This window comes from Notamacropus eugenii, chromosome 5, assembly GCF_028372415.1.
Source record: "Notamacropus eugenii isolate mMacEug1 chromosome 5, mMacEug1.pri_v2, whole genome shotgun sequence".
Taxonomy (NCBI): Eukaryota; Metazoa; Chordata; class Mammalia; order Diprotodontia; family Macropodidae; genus Notamacropus; species Notamacropus eugenii.
Genome location: NC_092876.1, coordinates 199,853,553 through 199,875,701, shown reverse-complemented (window position 1 = coordinate 199,875,701; position 22,149 = coordinate 199,853,553). Strand labels below are relative to the sequence as shown.

The following is a 22,149-nucleotide window of genomic DNA, read 5'->3' as shown; positions in this document are numbered from 1 at the left end:
GAGAGAGAAATGGAAGACCATTCTAGTATCTTTGCCAAGAAAACACCAAATGAGGTTGTGAAGAGTCAGATATGATTGAAATGACTGAACAACAAGAGATAGGGCCTGAAATCCAGATACCATGGTAAACTGTACTGGCAAACTCAGTCTAAGAACATTGCCCTCTCTTGCCTGTTCGATGACTGATATGGTCTTTGCCCTGTCTCAGCAGATTTGAATGTGGCCATCCTCTTGCCATTGGATAGAGTCAACAAGCATTTGTTAGGCACCAAATATGTGCCAGGCACTAAGTTAAGGGAATGCAAAGAAAGGTAAAAAGCAGCCCGTGCTCTCAAGGAACTTGTAGTACAATGGGAAAGACAACATGTGGTAGCAAGATGTAGACAGGATAAAGTGGAGATAATCTCATAGGGGAGGAACCAGGATTAAGAGAGATGGAAAAAGGCTTCATGAATAAGGTAGGATTTTAATTGGGACTTGAAGGAAGTCAGGGAAGCCAGGAGGTAGAGATGAAAAGAGAAAACATTCTGGGCATGGGGGAACAGCTAGTGAAAATGTCTGGAGATGGAAGATGGAGTGTCCTGTTCAAAGAAAAGCAAGAGAGCCTGTGCCACTGGATGGTAGATTCCATGGGAGAGTGTAAGAAGACTGGGAAGGTAAGAAGGGACCAAGTTAAAAGTCAAACTGGATTTTCAGGCTCTTGTCACTTCTCACCTGAACTGTTTCAGTGCTCTCAACTCTCTTCTCTCTAACGTGATTTTCCTTAAGTACAGATCTGACCATACCATTCCCTTACTCTATTGCCTCTAGAAGCAAACACAAACTCCTCTGTTTGGCTTTGGAAGTCCTTCACAACCTGGCCCCCTATCTGTCTTTCCAATGTCATGTTGTACATTTCTCCCCATCTTGTATTCTATGGGCCAGCCAAACCAGCCTCTTCTCAGTTCCTCACATGTAGCACTAGATCTCTCATTTTTATTAACTAGCCCCTATGCCTCTAATACATCCCCTCATCATCTCGCCCTTTAGAATTCCTTACTTTCTTCAAAACACAGATCAAACAAAAACCTTCTACTGGAGAACTTCTCTTATCCCCCAACTAGAGTCCCCCCTACTTCTTGAGTTACACAGTATTTACTTTGTACTATTTCTGTATAAACATATATATATACATACACATACATATATAATGTATATATGTATGTATGTATGTATGTGTGTATATGTGTGTGTGTGCGTGCGCGTTGTTACCCTCTTTGAATGTTAGTTCCTTGAGAGTAGGGCTTGTTTCATTTTATATTCCCAGAACCTAGCACAGTGCTTCACACAAAAGTGTTGTTTGTCCTTCATTTTCAAAGAGGACCAGTGACATCATAGGGTGATATCTCGATTCATGGGCGGATTGGATTTAAGTGAGACAGAGTTGTACAAAATCATTAGCCTCATGCTCTCTTCCAGAGTCATTAAAGTCCAGTGGGAAGAAAAATGTTGGGATGACTGGTAATGGCCTGGGATGCTGTGGATGACCTTGTCATCTTTGACATCTGACCAAATGATGCTGACTCCACAGCACCTGCTTTAGCTGCCTTCATAGCCACTGGAACAAATTGTTCTAATATGCCCATTCCATTAGGGGAGGTATTCACATGCTTGGGGTAGATACTCCCCTAGCTCACTGATGGGGTTGTGGCCCATCAGTTACCCTCAACCTGGTTTATTTATTCCATCTGCTGAGATGGTTTACTGGGATGTGGCCACTGCACACACTACAGCTTCTTGGAGCCACAGGTGAGAGTTGAGTGTCACATGGACACCAAAGGTGGATGAGCAGCCCTGAAAAGAGCTCCACAGCTCTCAGATCAGAGGTGCCAGTCCTCCTTGAACACCCCATACATTCTCTGGCACTAAATAGTCAATGAATAAATGTTTGTTGATTGAATGATGAATTTAAAAAAGAAGGCAGCTTTTTCAGGGAGGGTGAAAGTTGAGGGGCCCTACAAAGCAGGTATTATTATAGAAATTATAGAATACCTTGGGTCTATTTATGGTTTTCTATGAAATTGAACAAACGTTTATTAAATGCCTATGATGAGCAAAATACTATGATAGCAGCTGGATTCCTCATACTTTTTGTTTCATGAAGAAATATATCAGACTATGTTAAAAAATTCTTTCTACCTCTAGCATTGCTTTCATTATTCGGCTTTATTTCATACTACTTCCCTTCATTCACTTACTTTCTAGCCAAATTAGACCAGCACCTGCCGTTATATGTGACCTGCCCTTCTATTCAACATCATTAACTTCCAAGCATTTCTACAGGCTGGCCCTGATTCCAGGAATGAAATTTCTATCTTTCAAAAGTAAAGACCCAGTGTGCGTGCCACCTCTTCCAGGAAGCCTGAGTACTCCTCACATTTTCTTAGAGCATTTTTCTCCATTTATCGTCCTTACCACGTTTTACTTTATCCTCCATTGATCTGTGTGTACATGTCAGATCCTAGCAGAGTAAAACTTCCTGGGGGACAAGGACTGACTTTTTTCCCATTAAAAGAAAATTCCTAGGTGCTTAATAAATGTTAATTGAATTTTGTTGAATTGAATTCGTGCTTCTTTTTCACTGCAGCCTAACCTATTATTTATTTCCTTTTTCTTGTGGTTATTATTTTGTCAGTCTCAATTGCGTCTTTATCATTGTTTTTTCCTTGGTGCTGCCTTTCTTTCTCTTCTTATTCCTTATTTCACCTATCAAGTTTGCCTTGATGCTTTTAATGGTTATTTCCTCCCTCTACGGTATTATCCCATACTCCAATTCATCCTCCCTTTTTATAAATAAGACTATTTTAGTGTCACTCCTTATCATCCACTTTAACTCTCTGTTCAAAGGAGACTTAGAAATTTGGAAAGTAAGTTCCAGCTTGTTGTTCAGTCGTTTCAGTTGTGTCACAGAGTTGGACTTTTTTTTTTTTTTGGCAGAGATACTGGACTGGTTTGCTATTTCCTTCTCCAGGTCATTTTACAGATAAGAAAACTAAGGCAAACAAAAGTAAGTGACTTGTCTTGGATCACTCAGCTAGTAAGTGTCTGGGACTGGATTTGAACTCAGGAAGATGAGTTCTCCTGACTCCAGGTCCAGTGCTTGATCCATTGTGCCACTTCACTGCCCTGTGTCAGTTTACCTTCCTCTAATAGATGTCACCATTCCTATTGTCTTGAAGCAGTTTTGCTCAGAGCATCTTCCTGCTCTTTTTGACTGGATCAGCAGTTCTCTTTGGAGCTGACTTCAGCACAGATTCAATATGAAGAACAATGCCAGTCTTTCACAAGAGCTTTAATTGCACTGATACAACTCCCCTCAGATGAGAAGTCACAGGGGTATCTCATGGGTCCCATGAGCCCTGAGTCATTTTAACCAACTCATTCCCTGGGATAAAGGAAAAGAAATATCTTCTTTGGGCACAGGAACCACTAAGGTATTCTAGCACAGCAACTTTAAATGTGCTGATAAAATGGGAAAGAGAGCCAAAGGTAGGAAATGTTAGTGGTCATGCCTAGGGGAGGCTGTTTGAAACCACACACTCCTCATCTTATGAATATTGCAATACATGTTGTATCTCTTGGAGTGATTGTACTATATGTCTCATATGGTCTCTTGAATCTTTCAGTCAATGCCTGTTTGGGGTTGGTTGAATAAATAATTATTTCCAATACCATGTAAGCTCTTTGAGGGCAAAGACTGTTCTGTTTTTATTTCTATATTTCCAGCATCTAGCACAGGATCTGATATATAGTAGGTACTCAACAAATGATTGCTAGACTGATTAGGGGTGATTTATACTGGGTTAATGCTATAAAGAATGTTTTTCATTTATTTGTTTATTCAAGTATTGACTGGAGAGAGAGGGAAGCTTGATAAGTTATTGTATATTAATCTGCCTCTTACCTGAGTCACCCAATCTTCATGCACTTTCCAACGAACATATTTGACGTTGGGAGAACTCACTGCACTGCTAATTCTAATAGTTGGCATGTTTTCGACAGGAGGCAGCTTCTTCCAGGTTCTGGAAAAAGTTTAAAGATGTAAAGTAGGAGATAATATGAGCTTATTAAAGGGTCATGGAGAGAAGAATAAGGACTCCTTGAGGCCAGATGCCATTTTTCATTTTGTCTTTGAATTCCCAGCACAATACATAGTGCCTTGCACATAGTAAGGAGGTGCTTCTTGAACTTCACTGGACTAAAGTATATAAAGCCCTCCAACTGCAATTGATGCTCAGTTTATATCCTTGCATCCTTCTGCCAACTCCTTCTTTGACATTTTCAATCTCATCTCTCATGGGTTCCTTCCTTCACAGATGCTCAGGTAGCCCTCCTCATCTTATACATAAAAAAAATCTTGGTTTTATCTTGCTTCCTCTTTAAGTTTCTATTCCAGCTCAGAATTCCCTTTTGATTCATGGTCTTTGAACTTGTAGACTATGGCTACCATATTGGCTTCCTAGTCATACATTCCTCTCTTTACCCTTTGTGATGGGGTTCTATTCCTACTGTGTTCTTGGAGGTCACTCCTCATCAAATTGGCCTTTATTTAGTCTTCATCTACTTGACCTCTCTATGACACTGACTTTGTTTACCATCCACTCCATGAAACTGTTTTCCCATTGCTTCTGCAGTGCCCTAGATGAATATTTAAGGGAGTGGATACATATAATTCTAGCCCAGCAGCCCCTCTTCCTGAGGAGACAGGAGTAGCCTCTGGTTCCAGCTTCTTGCTTCTTCTCCTCTAGCAGGAGGGATGGTGGAAGGAGAATAGGCTAGAGATGTCTATTCTGCCTCTCTTTGAGCCACACAATGACACTCCCATCCTACAAATCAAGGGACAGGCCTATGTGGGGTTTTACTACACTTGGTACGAATGAATGGAGAGCTCATATTCTCAGGTTGTTCAGGTTATTGAAGGAAAAGTAGTAACATTACCAACTACAAATCACACCACCACCTCCCCTCAACCCATCCTCCTCTCAGGAATCTAGGACTCTGCTTTATCTTGGCCAGGATCAAGCCTACCAATTCGCCCTCCAGACTACACTCAAACCCTCCTTCCATCCTTTCTAGCTATCTCTTATTTTCTGTCTCTCCAGAGCAAGAAGTGAGCTCCTTGAGGGCAGGCAACATTTTGTTGCTATATCTCAAGCACTTAGCACAATGCCCGGCACATAGTAAATACTTATTAAATGGTGTAGAAAAATTGCCCAGTAGATAGATAAGTCCAACTATTTGCACAGTCTCTGTTCTCTAACTCTTCACAATTCAAAGGGATACAGCACAAATGAGGCAATACTCTTCGTTGATCTCAAATATAAATGTTTCATTAAATGAGATCATATTTGTAAAGTGCTTAGTATAGTACTCAGCACAAAGTAGGTGTTTAATAAATAGTTGTTCCATTCCATTCCATATAAATATATACAAACACATACTGGTTGCAGGCAGGGCACTTTGGAATATAAGTTTTCCCTCTTTCCATGCATTTTGCCATCTATTGCATTTAGCAAGTTTGACTTGGGCTTTTGAAACAACATCCTAAGAAGTCCAATCCAATGTTTTGTTTTGTTTTTTTTAAGGGAGACATTTAAAAAGTCTGCTTTTTGTCATTTAATAAGGTACATTTTTGTTCTCCAACAATAGACCCAATTAAGCAGGGCTCAGTAGAGCTGCCTCACACCTCATTGTTGCTTTGTGGGCCCTCTCTCTCTCTTCTGCTTTCCTGACATATGTGTCTTGTTTCCTATTAATTTTCCCTCATCCAAAAGCTCTCCAGTTTCCTTCTCCCTCCCTCAACCCTACTTTCTTCAATGTTCCTGCTCATCATTTGCATCTCCTTTCCCCAGAAAGCATTCAAGATTCAGTAAAGACTTTTTGTGAAAGGCCATGGTGGGGGCCTGCGGAGAATAAATGTCCAGGAGACAGTCATGGAGAACCAGGGAAGTAAAAAAAAAGCAGCCACTGATGCTTTGTGGAGCATACACTAACCCTTCAAGATATCTATATGCTAAATTCTAGAGAAAGCCTTAAACCACTCCCCACTGCTGCCTGGAAACCCAGGGCCCAGCTCCATCGTAAGAAGCTGATTTTAGGGGGAAGGAGGGAGAGAACATGGCTGAGGAGAGAGAAACTGTGAGGTAAGGACAGGCTTCTGATTTATACAATGTCATTATTATCATAGTTTCTGAATTATCCTCCAACCCTTTCTTAATTCACTCAAACCTCTTATCCACTTTTATGATCAGCAATTAGCAAATGGAAGATGTTCCCTGAGTTACCTGGGACAAAACCAGAATTTTTTCCTGCTCTCTGGAAAGGTTATAACTAATTCAGAACTCATCTGCAGGAAGAGGTTTCTGCTAGTCTCTCCCTCCCCCCAGTTTTTCATTTTCTCGGACATTCTTTGGGTCAGATCCCTGTCCGAGGCCTTTCTTTGATGAATTTGAGCAAATTTGTGTCATCAGCAAATTGTCCACCTTGAATTTCAGCTTTTAACTTGCTGAGGAATATATCAGACTCTGATGCCCACTAGCATCAGCATGAATCCCTTGAGGAAGCAGACAGATGGAAGGAGACAGTTACTACAGTATGGTCCTTAGGTCATCCTGCATCTTATTGGGAACCCCCCTTACTGTCTGGTAGAGCCTTGGTAAAATTGTCCACAGTATCCCCATCCCCTCCATCCACAGAGGCAAGAGCTGCCAAAAGATTCTGGTGCTGTTACCCTAATCCCTGAATAGTAGGAGGTCTGAAAAATACCCTGACCCAGTGGGGAATTCTGAGTGCTTATTTGCCCTGAAGAATGGTTCTTCACTTCACAAAAAGGTTTATCTCTGGGATTCCTGCAAATAGAGAAAGTTTCCCTATGGCATTCACAGGTTTGTTCAGATAATGAATTATTTGACAGAGGTAGGAGGTGAGAGTGAGGAGAGTGGGATGTAATGAGAGACATAAAGCTAAAGGGAGAGCCACTGACAACCTAACATCAAGCAGAAAGACTCTTTGAAATCACAATGTAAGTCAATGAGCAAATAATTCTTTTGAGTCCTTTCAGACTCTGTTTCCCCATTTGGGGTTTTCTTGCAAAGATACTGGAATGATTTGCTATTTCTCTCTCCAGCTCACTTTACAGATGAGGAAACTGAGAGAAACAGTGTTAAGTGACTTGCCCAAGGTCACACAGCTAGTAAGTATCTGAGATCAAATTTGAACTCAGGTCTTCCTGAACCCAGGTCCAGCACTCTATCCACTATGCCACCTAGCTGGCCAAGTAAATAATATCAGTCATGAGAATAAAGGACACATATAGCACTTTTCAAGTTTGCAAAAGTACTTTGCATATACTCTTACACTTGAACCTTACAACAAACCTATGAAGTAGATAAAATAGGTATTATTATCCCTATTTTATGGATGAAGAAACTGAGTCTCATAGAAATAACTGATTTTTTATGTTCATGCAGTTATTGTCAGAGGTGAGGTTTGAACCTTCACTCCAAGTCTAATATACAAATTCTTTTTTTATATACAACGTTCGAGGACAATATCTTTGACACAAAGTGATATTATGGGGACTTGTGGGATTAACAATACTGTGTAATATTCTCACTTAAATTCTTATAAATGGCCCTTCTTTTGTAATAATGGAGGTGGGGGGTGAGATGGGCATTTATATAGCACCTATCTGCCAGGCACAGGGCCATCTCCAGTCATCTTGATCTATGGACCCAAATGACTCCAGAGGAGAAAGTAAGGCTGGTAACTTTGGGCAACCCTCCCTCACTTAAATCTAATTCCTCTGTAAGTCATGTTATCATCTTCCTCATGTCATGATCCTCTTCAAGAATGAAGGACAAACAACAACTTGTGAGTAGTTTAAGCTGCCCCACTGGGGACCCAACTGGCCAGTTCCAGTTGGGCAACAGAGTTCCTTCCTTCCTTCCTTCCTTCCTTCCTTCCTTCCTTCCTTCCTTCCTTCCTTCCTTCCTTCCTTCCTTCCTTCCTTCCTTCCTTCCTTCTTTCCTTCCTTTCTTCCTTCCTTCTCAGCAACTATTTAATGTTTGCCTTTGGATTCCCCAGTGCCTAGCACAGAGCCTAGCAATATAGACTTCTTTTTTATGTCTTTCATCAGGTCCAGCCACTCTTGCCAACTTCTAAATGCATTCATTGGATAATGAGAAGGCAAAGTCCTCATGGGGTGTGGTAGCACAATTGCTGTCAATGAAAACAGGTTACTATGAAAAATGCCAGATCTGTTTGATTTCACTTTGTTTTGTCATCTCTAATAAAAAAAAGTCTTTCAGAGTTCATCTTTGCATATAGATGACTTTGGAGATCTGCCAGGTTTCACTAGACTATAAAAATCTTGAGTGTTGGGGATGGAAGCAGACTATGATGTATTTATCGTTCAAGGGCCAATTCAACCAAGTAAGAAGAGACTCCTCACCAGAAAACTGACCACCAGGTAATGGCTTTATTGTTGTTGTTTTTGCCCTAGATAACTCACAAAATTTCCTAAAATTTCTTTCTTCTTTTGACGTGATTAAAGTAGAGTGGTAGTAAAGATGGAAGGCAGGGTTATCATGAATTACATAGTTTTAAAGCCCTCTACAAATATCAATTTAACTCCTTTTACCTTTGAGGGTACACATTTATATTAATGTGAAAGTTTTTGTCCAATGATCAGTTATCTCTAGAGGGACTTGATGGTATCCATATTAATATTCTCACTGTAATAAAAACCACATGACATAAAGAAGTTGCACTTAAATGGAAGGACTGCCTAAATTCAGAGATTTAAATATAAAGGGATTGTGGGAGTTTCTTTTGTTGTATGCTCCCTAATCAGTAAAAAATAAAAGTTAATGGGACACTTCCAGGACCTCATCATTTTGCAAACAGGATCATGCTGTTGTTTTAGTCATTTTCAGTCATGTCTAATTCTTTGTGATCTCTTTGGGAGTTTTCTTGGCAAAGATAACTAGAGTGGTTTGCCATTTCCTTCTCCAAATGTTGATCATGTACCAGCATGTATTACAGTGGATTAAGACATGAAGAAATTGTATCAAGAATATGCAATGACTTCAATGTAGAAGCACACATGGGGAATGACACTGAAAACTATTTGGGAGAATATTCAAGTCACGGATGTTATTAACCCAGGGTCTTTGAACTTGTTAAAAAAAATCTTGATAACTGTATTTCAATGCAATTGTTTTCCTATACTATCCTATGTATTTATGTGAAACATTTAAAATGAAAACATTTTTAAAAAATTTAAAAATAATTTAAAATTATTCTGAGAAGAGGTTCACAGACTGCCAAAGAGATCAATGACACACGAAAAAGGTTTAGAACTTCTGGTTTGGGAACAAGAAATGAAAGGGAAGAATGACTAGTAGGCTTTTCAGAAGAATGAAATCAGGCATTAGTCATAACAGGAAATTAGTTAGATTTTAACAGTTAGGAAATGTCTGGCTAATAATTTTTTCTTAACTGATTAGAGCAAAAGTCAAAATAAATGCTAAATTAGAAGGATACCAATGAAAAGAAACAATTGCAGAAGCTCCAATCTGACCTTTAGTAGTCAGACCATCAACTCCAGAAAACGGGACATAGATAAAAGTAAATATGTTGACTCCATTGCTAATTCTTACACCACAATGCCACCACATTTGCCACAATGAAGAGGCTAAAAGAACCCAGAAACTGTGACTAACTCAATAACTCCTGAAGCCTCAGCAATTTCCTGGTCAAGCAGGGCTAACAACTAAAGTCAGAGGATTTCAATATTACTTGAATTACAGGAAGATGGAAAATTTTAAGTAGTTTCACAAAATAATACACAGCAGTTAAGGTGAAAAGAAGACTACAAAAAACTTGGCATGAGATCAAGTTGAGCAAGAATATGCTTAGAGTATTTTTTGATAAAAAAAAAAACCCCTAACATTCTATATATGAGTTACTTTTATTTTGCTATATCTACCCAGGTATTTTCTAGCTTTCCTTACAAAGGATGTCATTTTGAACTGGCTTGCTTTGTAACAAACAAATTTTGCTGTAATACAAGTCCCAAAGCATCCGTTGGAATTGTGTGTGTGTGTGTGTGTGTGTGTGTGTTTGCTAGGTAAAACTGTCTCTTTAAGTTCTTGACACAATAACCATCTCTTATGATAAACTGTACATTCTTACTAGAAACTCAACTACCATGATTTCCATATGGTTTCCATATGGTTCAGATCATTTATTGCAACTTAACCACTTGATTTGTCCTTGTGGCTTTCTTTTTTATCTCCCTGCTCTTCCAACTTTCTTCATTTTATGTCTGACAACATTCTCTCTCTCCTAATGGAAAGGACTAGGTCTCCTAGAGGTATTTACTTCTAGTCACTGGAGAAGACAGAAGTACAGAAAGAAATATTTGGTATTTTAGAAAGAAGTTAAGCATAATTTCCAAACCAAAAGGCCTCCCTAAATACCCAACTTGGTAGAAGGGTGCTAACTATGCTCCCTTGGATTAATTTTGTGAATGAAAACCATGGCTTAAATGAGTTGTGGTCCTTGGCATTTGGAGCGTGAATAGGGTCTTAGTATTTCAGAAAACAGCTAATCCTTTCTAACTGCTCCCATTACTCTTAGATGGCATAAACTGGATAGGCTTTTCCCCACTGGTTTCCCTAATGGCCACAGCTGATGCTGCTGGAAAATGGAATCATTTGCTCTAATTCAAGCTATTTTTTTAGCCCTTCCCTCTATTACCAGAGCTGAGCTGCTGATGGTAATACTACATTGCCAGCTGTTTGTAATAAATGGCTTTCATTGATTTTTTTTTTCTGGATCAAACCTAGAAGAAAAGATTTCTCACAATGAGAAGGTGAAAGACTTAGGGATAAAGAGTTTGGGAGGAGTTATGTAAGTTTTGTTTGTTTCTTGTTTGGCACTTCTGTCTCCTCTTGGGCCTTTGACAGGCATGGAGGCTGTGATATACAGCTTCCTTTGTTCGGTACCAACCACAGCACACAGTCAGTAATTAGCTGCCTTTAAAAATGTTTCTTGGTTTTGAGAATTGTGACAATGTCAAGAAGAGCATGCCTATTATAAACACCTTAACATAGGTCTTCCCTTCTCTCAGAAGAGGAATCAAAGAACCCAGTTATCAGAATTATGCCCATAGTATTTATTTCCATTTCTAGAATGACAGACATCATGACATGGTAAAAAGAGCATGATTTGGAGTCAGAGGACATGGGTTTAAATTCCATCTCTGTTACATTTTCTCTGTGTGACTTTAGACCCTCACTTCATCTCTATGGCTCCCTGGTTACTTGTTTTTAAAGCTGGGGGTTAGACTAGGGGGTGGTAGATGATCTCTACAATCCATTCCAGTTCTAGGTCAAAGGTCCTTAACCAGGGTGCTTAGGGAGTGGACTGAACCTGAGTCACTACTGGAGGGGCTGTCAAGAGATGCAGTAAACTTCAAGAAGAAGTTTTTATCTAGTGAGAGCCAAAAGATGGAAGGAATGTCAGAAGGAAATGTCTAGAATGATGGGAAGTTGCTTGGTGTGGTGAAAAGAGCAGTAAGAGAGAGAGAGACTGAGAACCTGGGTTCAGATGTTACTTTTGAGGTCTTGGGTAAGCCATTTCTGTTCTCTGGACCTCAGCTGTTCCTGATGTAAAATGAGAAGATTGGAGTACATGGCCTCTGAGACCCTATCAAGTTCTGGAGGTCTTTGCTATGGGGAACTTTTTTTACTGTAGACCAAGAGGTCCAGATGAAATGATGGAAAAGAACACAGAGGATTAGAATTGGGAAGGGTTGGACTTATGTAAGACTGAAGAAAGGTAGTGGGGAAAAGAGATTTTAACAAGGCAGACTAATTCAGAATGATCCAGATTATTAAGGTAGGAGTGAGGAATTTGCTAATTACCATCTCTCCCTTCACTGCTGAAATAAAGGTGAAAGCTTTCATCCCTAGACATTTTGTGGTATTCTTTGTGTGCTGCAGGTAAGCAAGAGAGTGTAGAGGTTGGTGAGGGAACTGAGGAGAACCATTCTTCATTGTCCACTTTCCCATGATGATCTCAAAGACTACTAAGTATTTCAACATTACTTTCCCCCTAGGAAATCATTCAGAAGGTTTCCTTCTCTTTTAAAATCAAAAATTTCCCACAGGAATCATGCCTAACTTCTTCAAGCAGTTTTGAAGTCAATGGCATTGCTAATCCAAAGCTAGTTGGTGCCTTCCTATCAGGCAGTCATGGCAGGCAAATCAAGTTTTATATCAAATGTGGGCCTTTGGTATTCTTCATTAATAATTAAACCTCCCTGGCACTCTTGCAAGATGCTGTCAGCATTTTGATCCTAAATTTACAAAAGAGGAGAAGCAGAGAAAGGTTAAATTTCCTGCCTGAGTTCGTGCGACACCCCAGGGTCCCTAAAGGGCTTTCTGATGAATGGGGGCCACTCACACATCCCTTTCATTTGCCAAGCTTTCCAGGGTCTCCTATATTCATTTTCAATTAACTTGAGTCATATTCCAAGAGGGAAGTAAGAGAGCTAATGTAAAAGCCAAAGCTCATAAAGAGGGAGCCCATTATGAGTGCATCAGTGTAGGTGAAAAGGTTTGCTCCATTTTGAAACATTATAATTATGCTTATTTTCTAGCATGTTTACATGTTCTTTTAAGCAGGGCTCTAAACTTCCATGATGGACTGATTTCAATGGGTCTTGGGGGAGGAGGTTGTAGGGGAGACTGAATAAAGTGTTCTCTAGCCATCTTTAAAGTCAAAACCCAGAAACGTTCATTTCCTTGTTTACCCCTTATTTTCTGAGAAACACTCCTCGATTTTTCAAGAAGGGTATATAAGATGGTAATATGCTGTGTCCCTGATCTCACTAATGTGACCAAGCTCTTGTTGGTTTACCTTAGTTGCTGCACTAATGTGTCTCTATTTCCACATAAACCCTGTACATTTCTTTCTATTCATAGTGAACAAGACCGCTAATATTACTTTGCCCTTGTACCTTACACTCTCCACAAAGCTCTTCAATGAATATGATTTCATTAAAGCCTCAAATGTGAACTAGGACACATTTCCATATCTATATCCATCAAGTCGTTCAACCTCTGTTTATGTATGTATGCTTATATATGTATGTACATGTGTGCAGATATATACATATATATTTTATATGTATGTATTTATGTAAATAAATAGACATCATCAGTGCCAAAATCTAGACTAGTACCCATATTTCCTGTCTCTTTGTCCAGTGATCACTCACTCATTATTCATTCAATAAATATGTTTTGAGTGCCTACTATGTACAAGACATTATGTTTAACAGTGTGGGACTGCAAAGAAATTTAAGACATGGTTTCTGCCTTCTAGAAGCTAACAATATTGTTAAGGAGATGAACAATATACACAAATAACTAAATACAAGGCAATCTGCGATATATGATAGATAAATGGTAAAGACAATAAGTGCCATTCAAATTTGGAGGAGGGGAGGCTTGCTTTCAGTTATTGTGATACAAGAAAGCTTCATGAAAGAGATGACCAGAAGAATGGTTAGGATGCTGACAGGTAGAATAAGGGAGGAAATCATTTCCAGATGGGGAATGGTACAAGCAAGAAGAAAGGAAATTTCAAGGCATAGTCAGAGGTTTGGGAGTAGATTATTCTGACTGGAGAAGAGAGAAGGTTTATAGAAGACAAGAAGGAGAAAAGAGTTAGAAAAGGAATTTGGGGTAAGACTGTCTAGGGGGCCATTGTATTCCAGGCCAAGAGACTGGATTTCTGAGTAGAGGATAGGAAGTCATTAGAAGCTTTGCACAGGGTATGGTGTGATTACAAGAGTGTGTTAGGGTGAATTATTTGCCTGAGGTATGAAATAGGGAATGGAGCAGGAAGCATGACATAGTGAAGACTTAGACTAAGATGGTGGCAGAGGGCACAGGAAGTAAGGAACGGATGGGAAAACGTCATGGAGGAAAAATCCACTAGCCTTCAGACTGAGCTGAGACAGAGAGAGGATCCAGAAACAACTTCTGGGTTTCAAGCCTGAGTGACGTAAGCAGAAATATCCCAGGAAACATACAGCCCTTTGCTTTTCCGCTTTGCTTGGCAGGCTAATTATGTTACATTTGTCATGGGGGGAGGATGACCTCAATCATTCGAATTTGGTTGTAATTTTCATACTAATTTGTTCTGCAACTCATTTAGGTTTCCTCAGTGAAATTCAGAGGGCCCCACAGACCTCTCTGAGGAGGGTTATTGCAGGCAGGGGCCAGAGTAGTGAAATAAAGAGATGGGGAACAATTACAAACCCAGAAAATTAAAGAACAGGATATGAACAGTCAATTCAAGATGGAAGCTATTTAAAAAGTGGTTAATAGTCAGATGGATCTTATCTTCTCTGGCAACAGATAGGTGTTCAAAATGAAATATTCCTCTTGTTTCCAAATTCCATTTAAGCATCAATATTTACCTTAATAGCTCTCCCACAGAAGCCAAAAACAGAATGTTCACGCATCCCTGCAAGATAGGAAGGAGAAAAAAAATCACAAACTTCAGGGGACAAGAAAACAACATGCACCCTTTATTTCCTGAGCACCCAAAGCTCATTTTCTCCCGGCAGCAGCCACAAGCAATATTTCTCCCAGTTTCCAAAGACACAAGATTGTTTTTCACTTCAGCTTTCCGTCCCTAAAAGAAGTGTGTGAACCAGGGAGCAGGTGAGGCTACCGTGACCTTGGGTAGGAGATAAACCTGCACAAAACAAAACGTGATTTTTCTGGAGCCAGGGTTAAAAGAGGCATAAAAATAGGACTTCATGGTAAGCAGGAACCAAGAGTTCTTTCCCAACCTGTTCTTCCGCAAACTCCAACTTTGGGCTCTACTAGACACACAGGAAAACTATACCGTACAGATAGTCAGTGTGGAGAATAATAGCAACAACTTACATTTACGCAATACTTTAATACCCATGCACAATCTCACTGGAGTCTCATAATAATCAGGGAGGGGTGCTATCATTAGCTGGATTTTTAAAAGAGTGGAAATTGAAACTCAGCAAAACTAAGAGCCTGGCTAATAAGTCGCACGGCTAATAAGTGTCTGAGGATAGATTTTAACCATCCTCTAGCGTACCTTGGTATCATGGGATCATAGATTTAGAGTGGTAGAGACAGGGGGCAGAGCCAAGATGGTGGACTAGACAGACACCCTTACACAGAGTCCTCCCCACAGCCCATAAAATACCTGTAGAGTAAATACTTGTTGAGAGAACGCAACAAGTTCTGGAGCAGCAGAAGTGGAGAGCAACAGAGTGGAGGAGATTTCCAGCCCAGGGTGACCTGAAAGGCCCACGGAAACATCAGTTGTGCTGGACTCAGAGCCGAGCGCAGAGCCCAGCCCAACCTTGGCCGAGTGGCAAGGCACAGGGCGTTAAGGCACGACGAGACTCTGGGAGGAGGACTCTCCAGGGGCGGAATCTCCAGTTGCAGTAGTGGGGCCTCAGATCCCTCAGCCCACAGGCACCAAAGGTCAGTGACGGGGTTTAATCAACAGGACAGGAAGGGAGAAGGGCTTTCCCATAGCTCCAGCAGCAGGCTGCAGCCACAGAGCCTGCACAGCAGCCCCTACGGAATCTCCATTGTTGGAGCGTAAAAACCCCTGGGGGCATTGAAGAGCTGAGTCTTGCCTCCACTCTGGGTGGAGGCCCTGGCCTAGCTGGTCTTTGTCTCACACTGAATGCTGGCCCTGCCCATTCAGCTTATCTGAAAATCAGCCCCCAGTGCTGACTTGGGAACTGGAGGCCAAGTGGCTATGGAGAGATATCTACTAAGATTCTAGGCATAAAAATCCCTCTCTGCATCCAGACCAGTACATATTTGATCGTGCCACCTTGGAGGAACTGATATCTCACAGATTCCCAGAGTATACCCTACTCTTGACAAAGGACCCTAAAGTCAAGTAACTGGTTGGGGAAATGCCCAAAAAAGGGGAAAAAAATAAAACTATAGAAGGTTACTTTCTTGGTGTACAGATATCTCCTCCCATCCTTTTGGATGAGGAAGAACAATGCTTACCATCAGGGAAAGATATAAAAGTCAAGGCTTCTGTATCTCAAACATCCAAAATAAATATTCCATGGGCTCAGGCCATGGAAGAGCTCAAAAAAGATTTTGAAAATCAAGTTACAGAGGTGGAAGAAAAACTGGGAAGAGAAATGAGGGAGATGCAAGAAAAGCATGAGAAGCGGGTCAACACCTTGCTACAGGAGACCCAAAAAAATGCTGAAGAAAATAACACCTTGAACAATAGGCTAACTCAATTGGCAAAAGAGGTTCAAAAAGCCAATGAGGAGAAGAATGCTTTAAAAAACAGAATTAGCCAAATGGAAAAGGAGGTTCAAAAGTTCACTGAAGAAAAGAGTTCTTTCAAAATTAGAATGGAGCAGATGGAGGCTAATGACTTTATGAGAAACCAAGAAATCACAAAACAAAACCAAAAGAATGAAAAAATGGAAGAGAATGTGTGTGAAATATCTCATTGGAAAAACAACTGACCTGGAAAATAGATCCAGGAGAGACAATTTAAAAATTATGGGACTACCTGAAAGTCATGATCAAAGAAAGAGCCTAGACATCATCTTTCATGAAATTATCAAGGAAAACTGCCCTGATATTCTAGAACCAGGGAGCAAAATAAGTATTCAAAGAATCCACCGATCACCACCTGAAAGAGATCCAAAAAGAGAAACTCCTAGGAACATTGTGGCCAAATTCCAGAGTTCCCAGGTCAAGGAGAAAATATTGCAAGCAGCTAGAACAAAACAATTCAAGTATTGTGGAAATACAATCAGGATAACACAAGATCTAGCAGCTTCTACATTAAGGCATCAAAGGGTGTGGAATATGATATTCCAGAAGTCAAAGGAACTAGGACTAAAACCAAGAATCACCTACCCAGCAAAACTGAGTATAATACTTCAGGGGAAACAATGGTCTTTCAATGAAATCAGGGACTTTCAAGCACTCTTGATGAAAAGACCAGAGCTGAAAAGAAAATTTGACTTTAGAGTGGTAGAGACATTTGAAGTTTATAAAGAGGTCAACCTCTTTATTTTACAGATGAGGACAGAGAAGTGATTTGTCCACATCACACAGTAGGTCACAGAGCCTTGTCCTCTGCTCCAAAGTGAGAGATTCTTTCATTTCATTACTGATTTTTTAGATACACCAAGCCTTTTGTCCCTTAGGAACGCAGTAGAATAAATTCTGCTAATTTAGTTTCTGGAATCAACCACATAGTACTTTCTAGAGCCTGAGTGACTATAAGATATATTCTTTCTCCTCGACAGGTTTTCTGCTGTCTTTGAGGTCAGTTAGATAGAGAACTCAAGTTCTGATTTTAATGTACTTATAGACTCCACATCAGGTAGGTTCACATTTTCTCAGCTGGTGGTAAGAATGAAAACAGGAAGCATAGCAGGTATATTCATTAACACAGCATTTCAAAAAATATTAGTCTGGACATTAAGTGAGTTTTTGTGAAAGTTATAGTATCATAAGTCCTGGACTGTGAGGTAGGGGACCTGGTCCTAGTCTTGGCTCTGCTACTAAATAATAATAGGAAGGTGGAGAAGGAGAAGGAGAAAAAGGAGGAGGAGGAGGAGGAGAAAGAAAAGGAGAAGGAGGAGGAGGAGAAGGAGCAGAAGGAGAGGAAGAGGAAGGAGAAGGAGAGGAAGAGGAAGAAGGAAGAAGAAGAAGAATAAGAAGAAGAAGAAGAAGAAGAAGAAGAAGAAACATTTATATAACCCTCTAAGGGCTGTGAAGCAGTGAAGAGTGCTGTGACAGGATTCCGGAAAATCCAAGTTCAAATCTGGCCCCAGACACTTATTAGCTGTGTGACCCTGGGCAAGTAATTTAACCTCTGCCTCAGTTTCCTCAGATGTAAAATGGGGACAATAACAGCTCCTCTCTCACAGGGTTGCTATGAGGATCAGATAAGATAATATTTATTAAGCATTTAGCCCAGAGTCTAGCTTAATAGGTGCTTCATGAATACGTCCTTCCTTTAATCCACAAAACAACTCTGTGAGATAGGTGCTATAGTTGTCTCCATAGGTAATGAAACTGAGATAAGTGATGGGATTTGAATTCAGATTTTCCTGACTCCAGGTGCAGCCCTCTGTCCACTACACAATGATGCCTCAATTCAATATTGTCTGTGTGTCCCTGGGTAAGTCACTTAGCTTTGAAAGTATTCAGGCCTTCATCGATAAAGTGAGGGACCAGGTACTCTCCAAGGTCCCTTTCAGTGCTAATATTTACAACTTTAGATACTCCCTGGATATTTAACTAAACTAATGCATCTTTAGTTAAATTGGACTTTGAGGTCATTAGAGTTTCATTTGGAAAAGCATTCTAATTTTTAAAAAATGTTTTTTAATCACTTGACTTTCCCATCTTTTCCAAATGCCTACCTACTCATGTGTCTCTCCTTTTCAACTAAACGTCCTCTGAATGAGTCTACAAAGTCTTGTTGCTTTCTTACCACACAAGCCCTCCTTAACCTCTTCAGTCTAGCTTCTGTCCTGCTCCCTGGAATTCTTGCTAAGGTTAGTGACCTAAGAAATCCGGTGGTCTTCTTATAAGTCTTCCATCGTCTCAATGAAATGGATTAACTGAACAGGTTGAAGATAGAGCTAAATAAAGCCATTTGTTGGCTTGTTTTTGTTTCTTACTTGTTGTTTTTAAAGGACCCTGAGCTTTTAATGGATTGAAAATATGAGTTAGCCATATAATGAAGCCATCCCACAAAAAGCTAATACAACCTGATTTTTGATGCAGATCTGAGATTTCATTGGCATATGGAATTCCCAGTAAGAAAACTCCTTCTATCAATACAGTTCAATACTTGCTGGACAACTTAATGCCTTGAAGTCATGGTGGAGGATTTTCTCTGGGTCCTGTAACAGTCTTTGGGTACCAAGGGGGCTTATCAATGTTCCTTTTAAAATGCAGTACCTGGAACTAGATACAATACCCATAATGTGGTCCGATTAGGCTATAGTGCACCAGAACTATCAACATCTTAGTTTTTTTATAACTATTTGAAATATAATTTGTCTCTTTTGTAATTCCGTATATTTTATTTTATATATTTAAAATATTATTCTGCCAAGGGGATGTATAAAACAAAAAAGGGTAAGAACAATGCTCTAGATCTTGTATTTATATCAATGCCAACTAAGGTTATATGAGAGGAAGCATGGCTTAGTAGGTAGAGAGCTGATACTTGAAGCTCTCTGCAAAATAGTTACATCAATTAATATTTATTAAGTACCTACTCTTCTCTGGGCACTGTGCTAAGAATGGGGATGAAAAAAGAGGTAAAAGACAGGATCTGCCCTCAAGGAGTTTAAAATCACATTGGGGAGACAACATGCAAAGAAATATATACAAAGCAAGCTACATACAGGATAAATAAGAAAAGAGGGAAGGCGCTGGAATTAAGGTGGCTTAGGGAGGGTTTCCTGTAGATTTGCGTAGGTTCACACAGCTAATAAATGTCTGTAGCCAGATTTGAACTCATGAAGATGAGTCTTCCTTATTTTAAGCCCAGTGTTCTGTCTACTGTACCACCTAGCTGCCCTATTGTGCCTTGTATCTAGAACAGGGGTAGGGAACCTGCAGTCAAAAGGCAGAACTTAAGGATTTAGAAGACCACATGCGGCCTTAATCTAGAATGATCTAGAATGTCCTTGCTCCTCACTAACACCTTCTGACTGTCTTGACATCCTTCACGATTCATCTCAAAGCTCTCCTTCAGTAGAAGGCCTTTCCCAGCCCTAACAGAGCTCCCCTCTGAAAATACCTTCCATTTATACTGTATGCATCCTGTACATGCTTATTTGTCTGCAAGTTGTCCCCTCAATGGGAATGGAAGGGCAGGGACCATGTTTTTGCCTTTCTTTGTATCTCTTGCCCTTAGCAGGATGCCTGGCTCATGATAATTAGTATATACTTCCTTGATCATGGACTGACTAGAATCACCAAGGATGACAAGAATAGTCACACCGATCAATTCATTGAAATACTACAAAGGAGATAGTGATTAGATCATGACTTAATTGATTTGAAACTATATGGCACCACTATGCTGAAATTCCAAACTATACATAAAAACAAAGAAACTACAGGGCACCTTATATTCCTAGAGAACTACCTGGAGCAGTGGTTCTCAAAGTGTGGTCTGGGGACACTTGGAGTTGCCAAGATCCTTTCAGAGAGTCCATGAGATCAAAATGATTTTCATAATAATACAGATATTTTCATTTCTGATAAAGTAAATATTGATAGCTATAACTCACATTAAAAAAAACCAACTCTTCTTTTTGGCAGGGATCCTCAATAATTTTTAAGAGTGTAAAGGGGGTTCCAAGACCAAAAAGACTGGGCTTGAGTTAAGTGACTTGCCCAGGGTCACATAGCCAATATGCCCAGAGGTGAAGCTTGAGTCAAGATCTTCTTGGCTTTGAGGCCAACTCTCTCTATCCACTTTATCATGTGCACCCATTAAATGGAATACTTTTAATCTTTTTTAATGGAAAGATGTTATTTTTTTTCTAACATATCATTTAGAATATTTTTTTAATTTAAGATTTAAAATTCACCCAGAGTGTCTCAGGGTGGACAAGGAAATGAAACATTTCTGCCTGTGCTTCTCCATTATTTACTTCCCAGCTCTATCTGTTATGACTGCTACAGAGAGCCGCCATGACTCTCATTGCCTTATATAACCCTGGTCTCTGGGTCCTCCTCTGGCCCCCTGCTCCAAAAGAAAGGGTTTAGGCTCTGGGGCAGGACAAATGTAGAAGAGAGAACCCTCCCCTCAGAGCAGGGAAAATTCTGTGGTCCCAGGCTAATCATTTCACTTCTGCTAACCCTGGATGGGTGGGGGCAGGATAGGTGGGAAAGAACAGAGGGGAGCCTGGGAAGACCATCAGGCAAATAACAAGCAAAACTATTGGACAATACACCTCTGCTTCTATTGGCACCATCTGACCTCTAGTCTAGTAATTCCAGCTGCATGTAAGACCTCCTCATGTAGATATTCCAAGGTTATCTAAGATTCATAACATCTTTAAGCTCTCTGTTTTATCTCTACCAGGCCAGCTCTCTTTGCAAACTTCCTTGTTTATGTCATGGCACAATTCTCTTGGCTCATCATGTTGGTAACCTTTTATTCCTCCCTCTCCATCACCCTTGTTTAGTCATCATCAAGTCTCATCCAAAGCAGGACAAATTCCCCAGCTTCATTCAGAATTCTCTATTTCCACCTTAGTGCAGACCTTCATTACGTTATGTCTGAATTCCTGCCACTAGTCTTGAAGCTTCCAATTATACACTGATGCCAGATAAATCTTCCTAAAACATTGCTTTCATTATGTCATTATCCTGCCTAAGGATGGCAGTTCCTTGTTGCCAACTGGGTCAACTCCAAACTCCTTAGCTTGGTATCCAAGTCTTTCTATGAATTGGCTTCATCTAACCTATTTCCTTGTTTTCCCCTGCTACTACACCCCTCCCTACTCCATGAAATCTTTCTTCTAGCTCGGCCAGTGTCCTTACTGCCCATATGGTTATGTCCACTCCTTACCTCTTCCACTCATACACATTGCTAATTATAAGAACTCCCTTTGCTCCTGCTCTTACCTCCCCTTGAAACGTCTTTCACTCTTCACTCCATCTACTCAAATCATTAGGATTCAACTAAAAGTCCATCTCCCCCCTAGTCCAAGTGACTACCTCACAAACAAGATGGTTTTCCTTCTTCAAATTGTAATAACCCTACATTTTGTACTATACATACAATCCTGTCACTTGATTTTATATACTTCAATATTTAATAATTCGTTAGATTGTAGGTAGAGACTGTCTTTTGTCTCTTTTTGTATCCCCAGTTCTTGGTATAGTGCCTGGCATATACAGGCACACTTCATTTTATTGTGTTTCAAAGATAGCTGCATCTTTTACAAATTATTGTTTTGTGACAAACCTGTGTCAGAGCACGTCAGTCAGTACCATT

At 40.1% G+C, this 22,149-nt stretch overlaps 1 protein-coding gene across 4 annotated transcripts in view; it reads right to left on the bottom strand.

The window, feature by feature from the left end:
- The window catches only part of LOC140505659 (cilia- and flagella-associated protein 337-like), a 210,664-nt gene that overhangs the window by 96,310 nt on the left and 92,205 nt on the right, over positions 1–22,149 (bottom strand). For all 4 annotated transcript variants that reach the window (XM_072611852.1, XM_072611854.1, XM_072611856.1 and 1 more), the window contains 2 exons: positions 14,540–14,586; positions 3,944–4,061 (listed from right to left, as the gene is read on the bottom strand). In XM_072611852.1, coding sequence (XP_072467953.1) covers positions 3,944–4,061; positions 14,540–14,586 — 165 coding nt within the window. The remainder of the gene's footprint in view (positions 1–3,943; positions 4,062–14,539; positions 14,587–22,149) is intronic.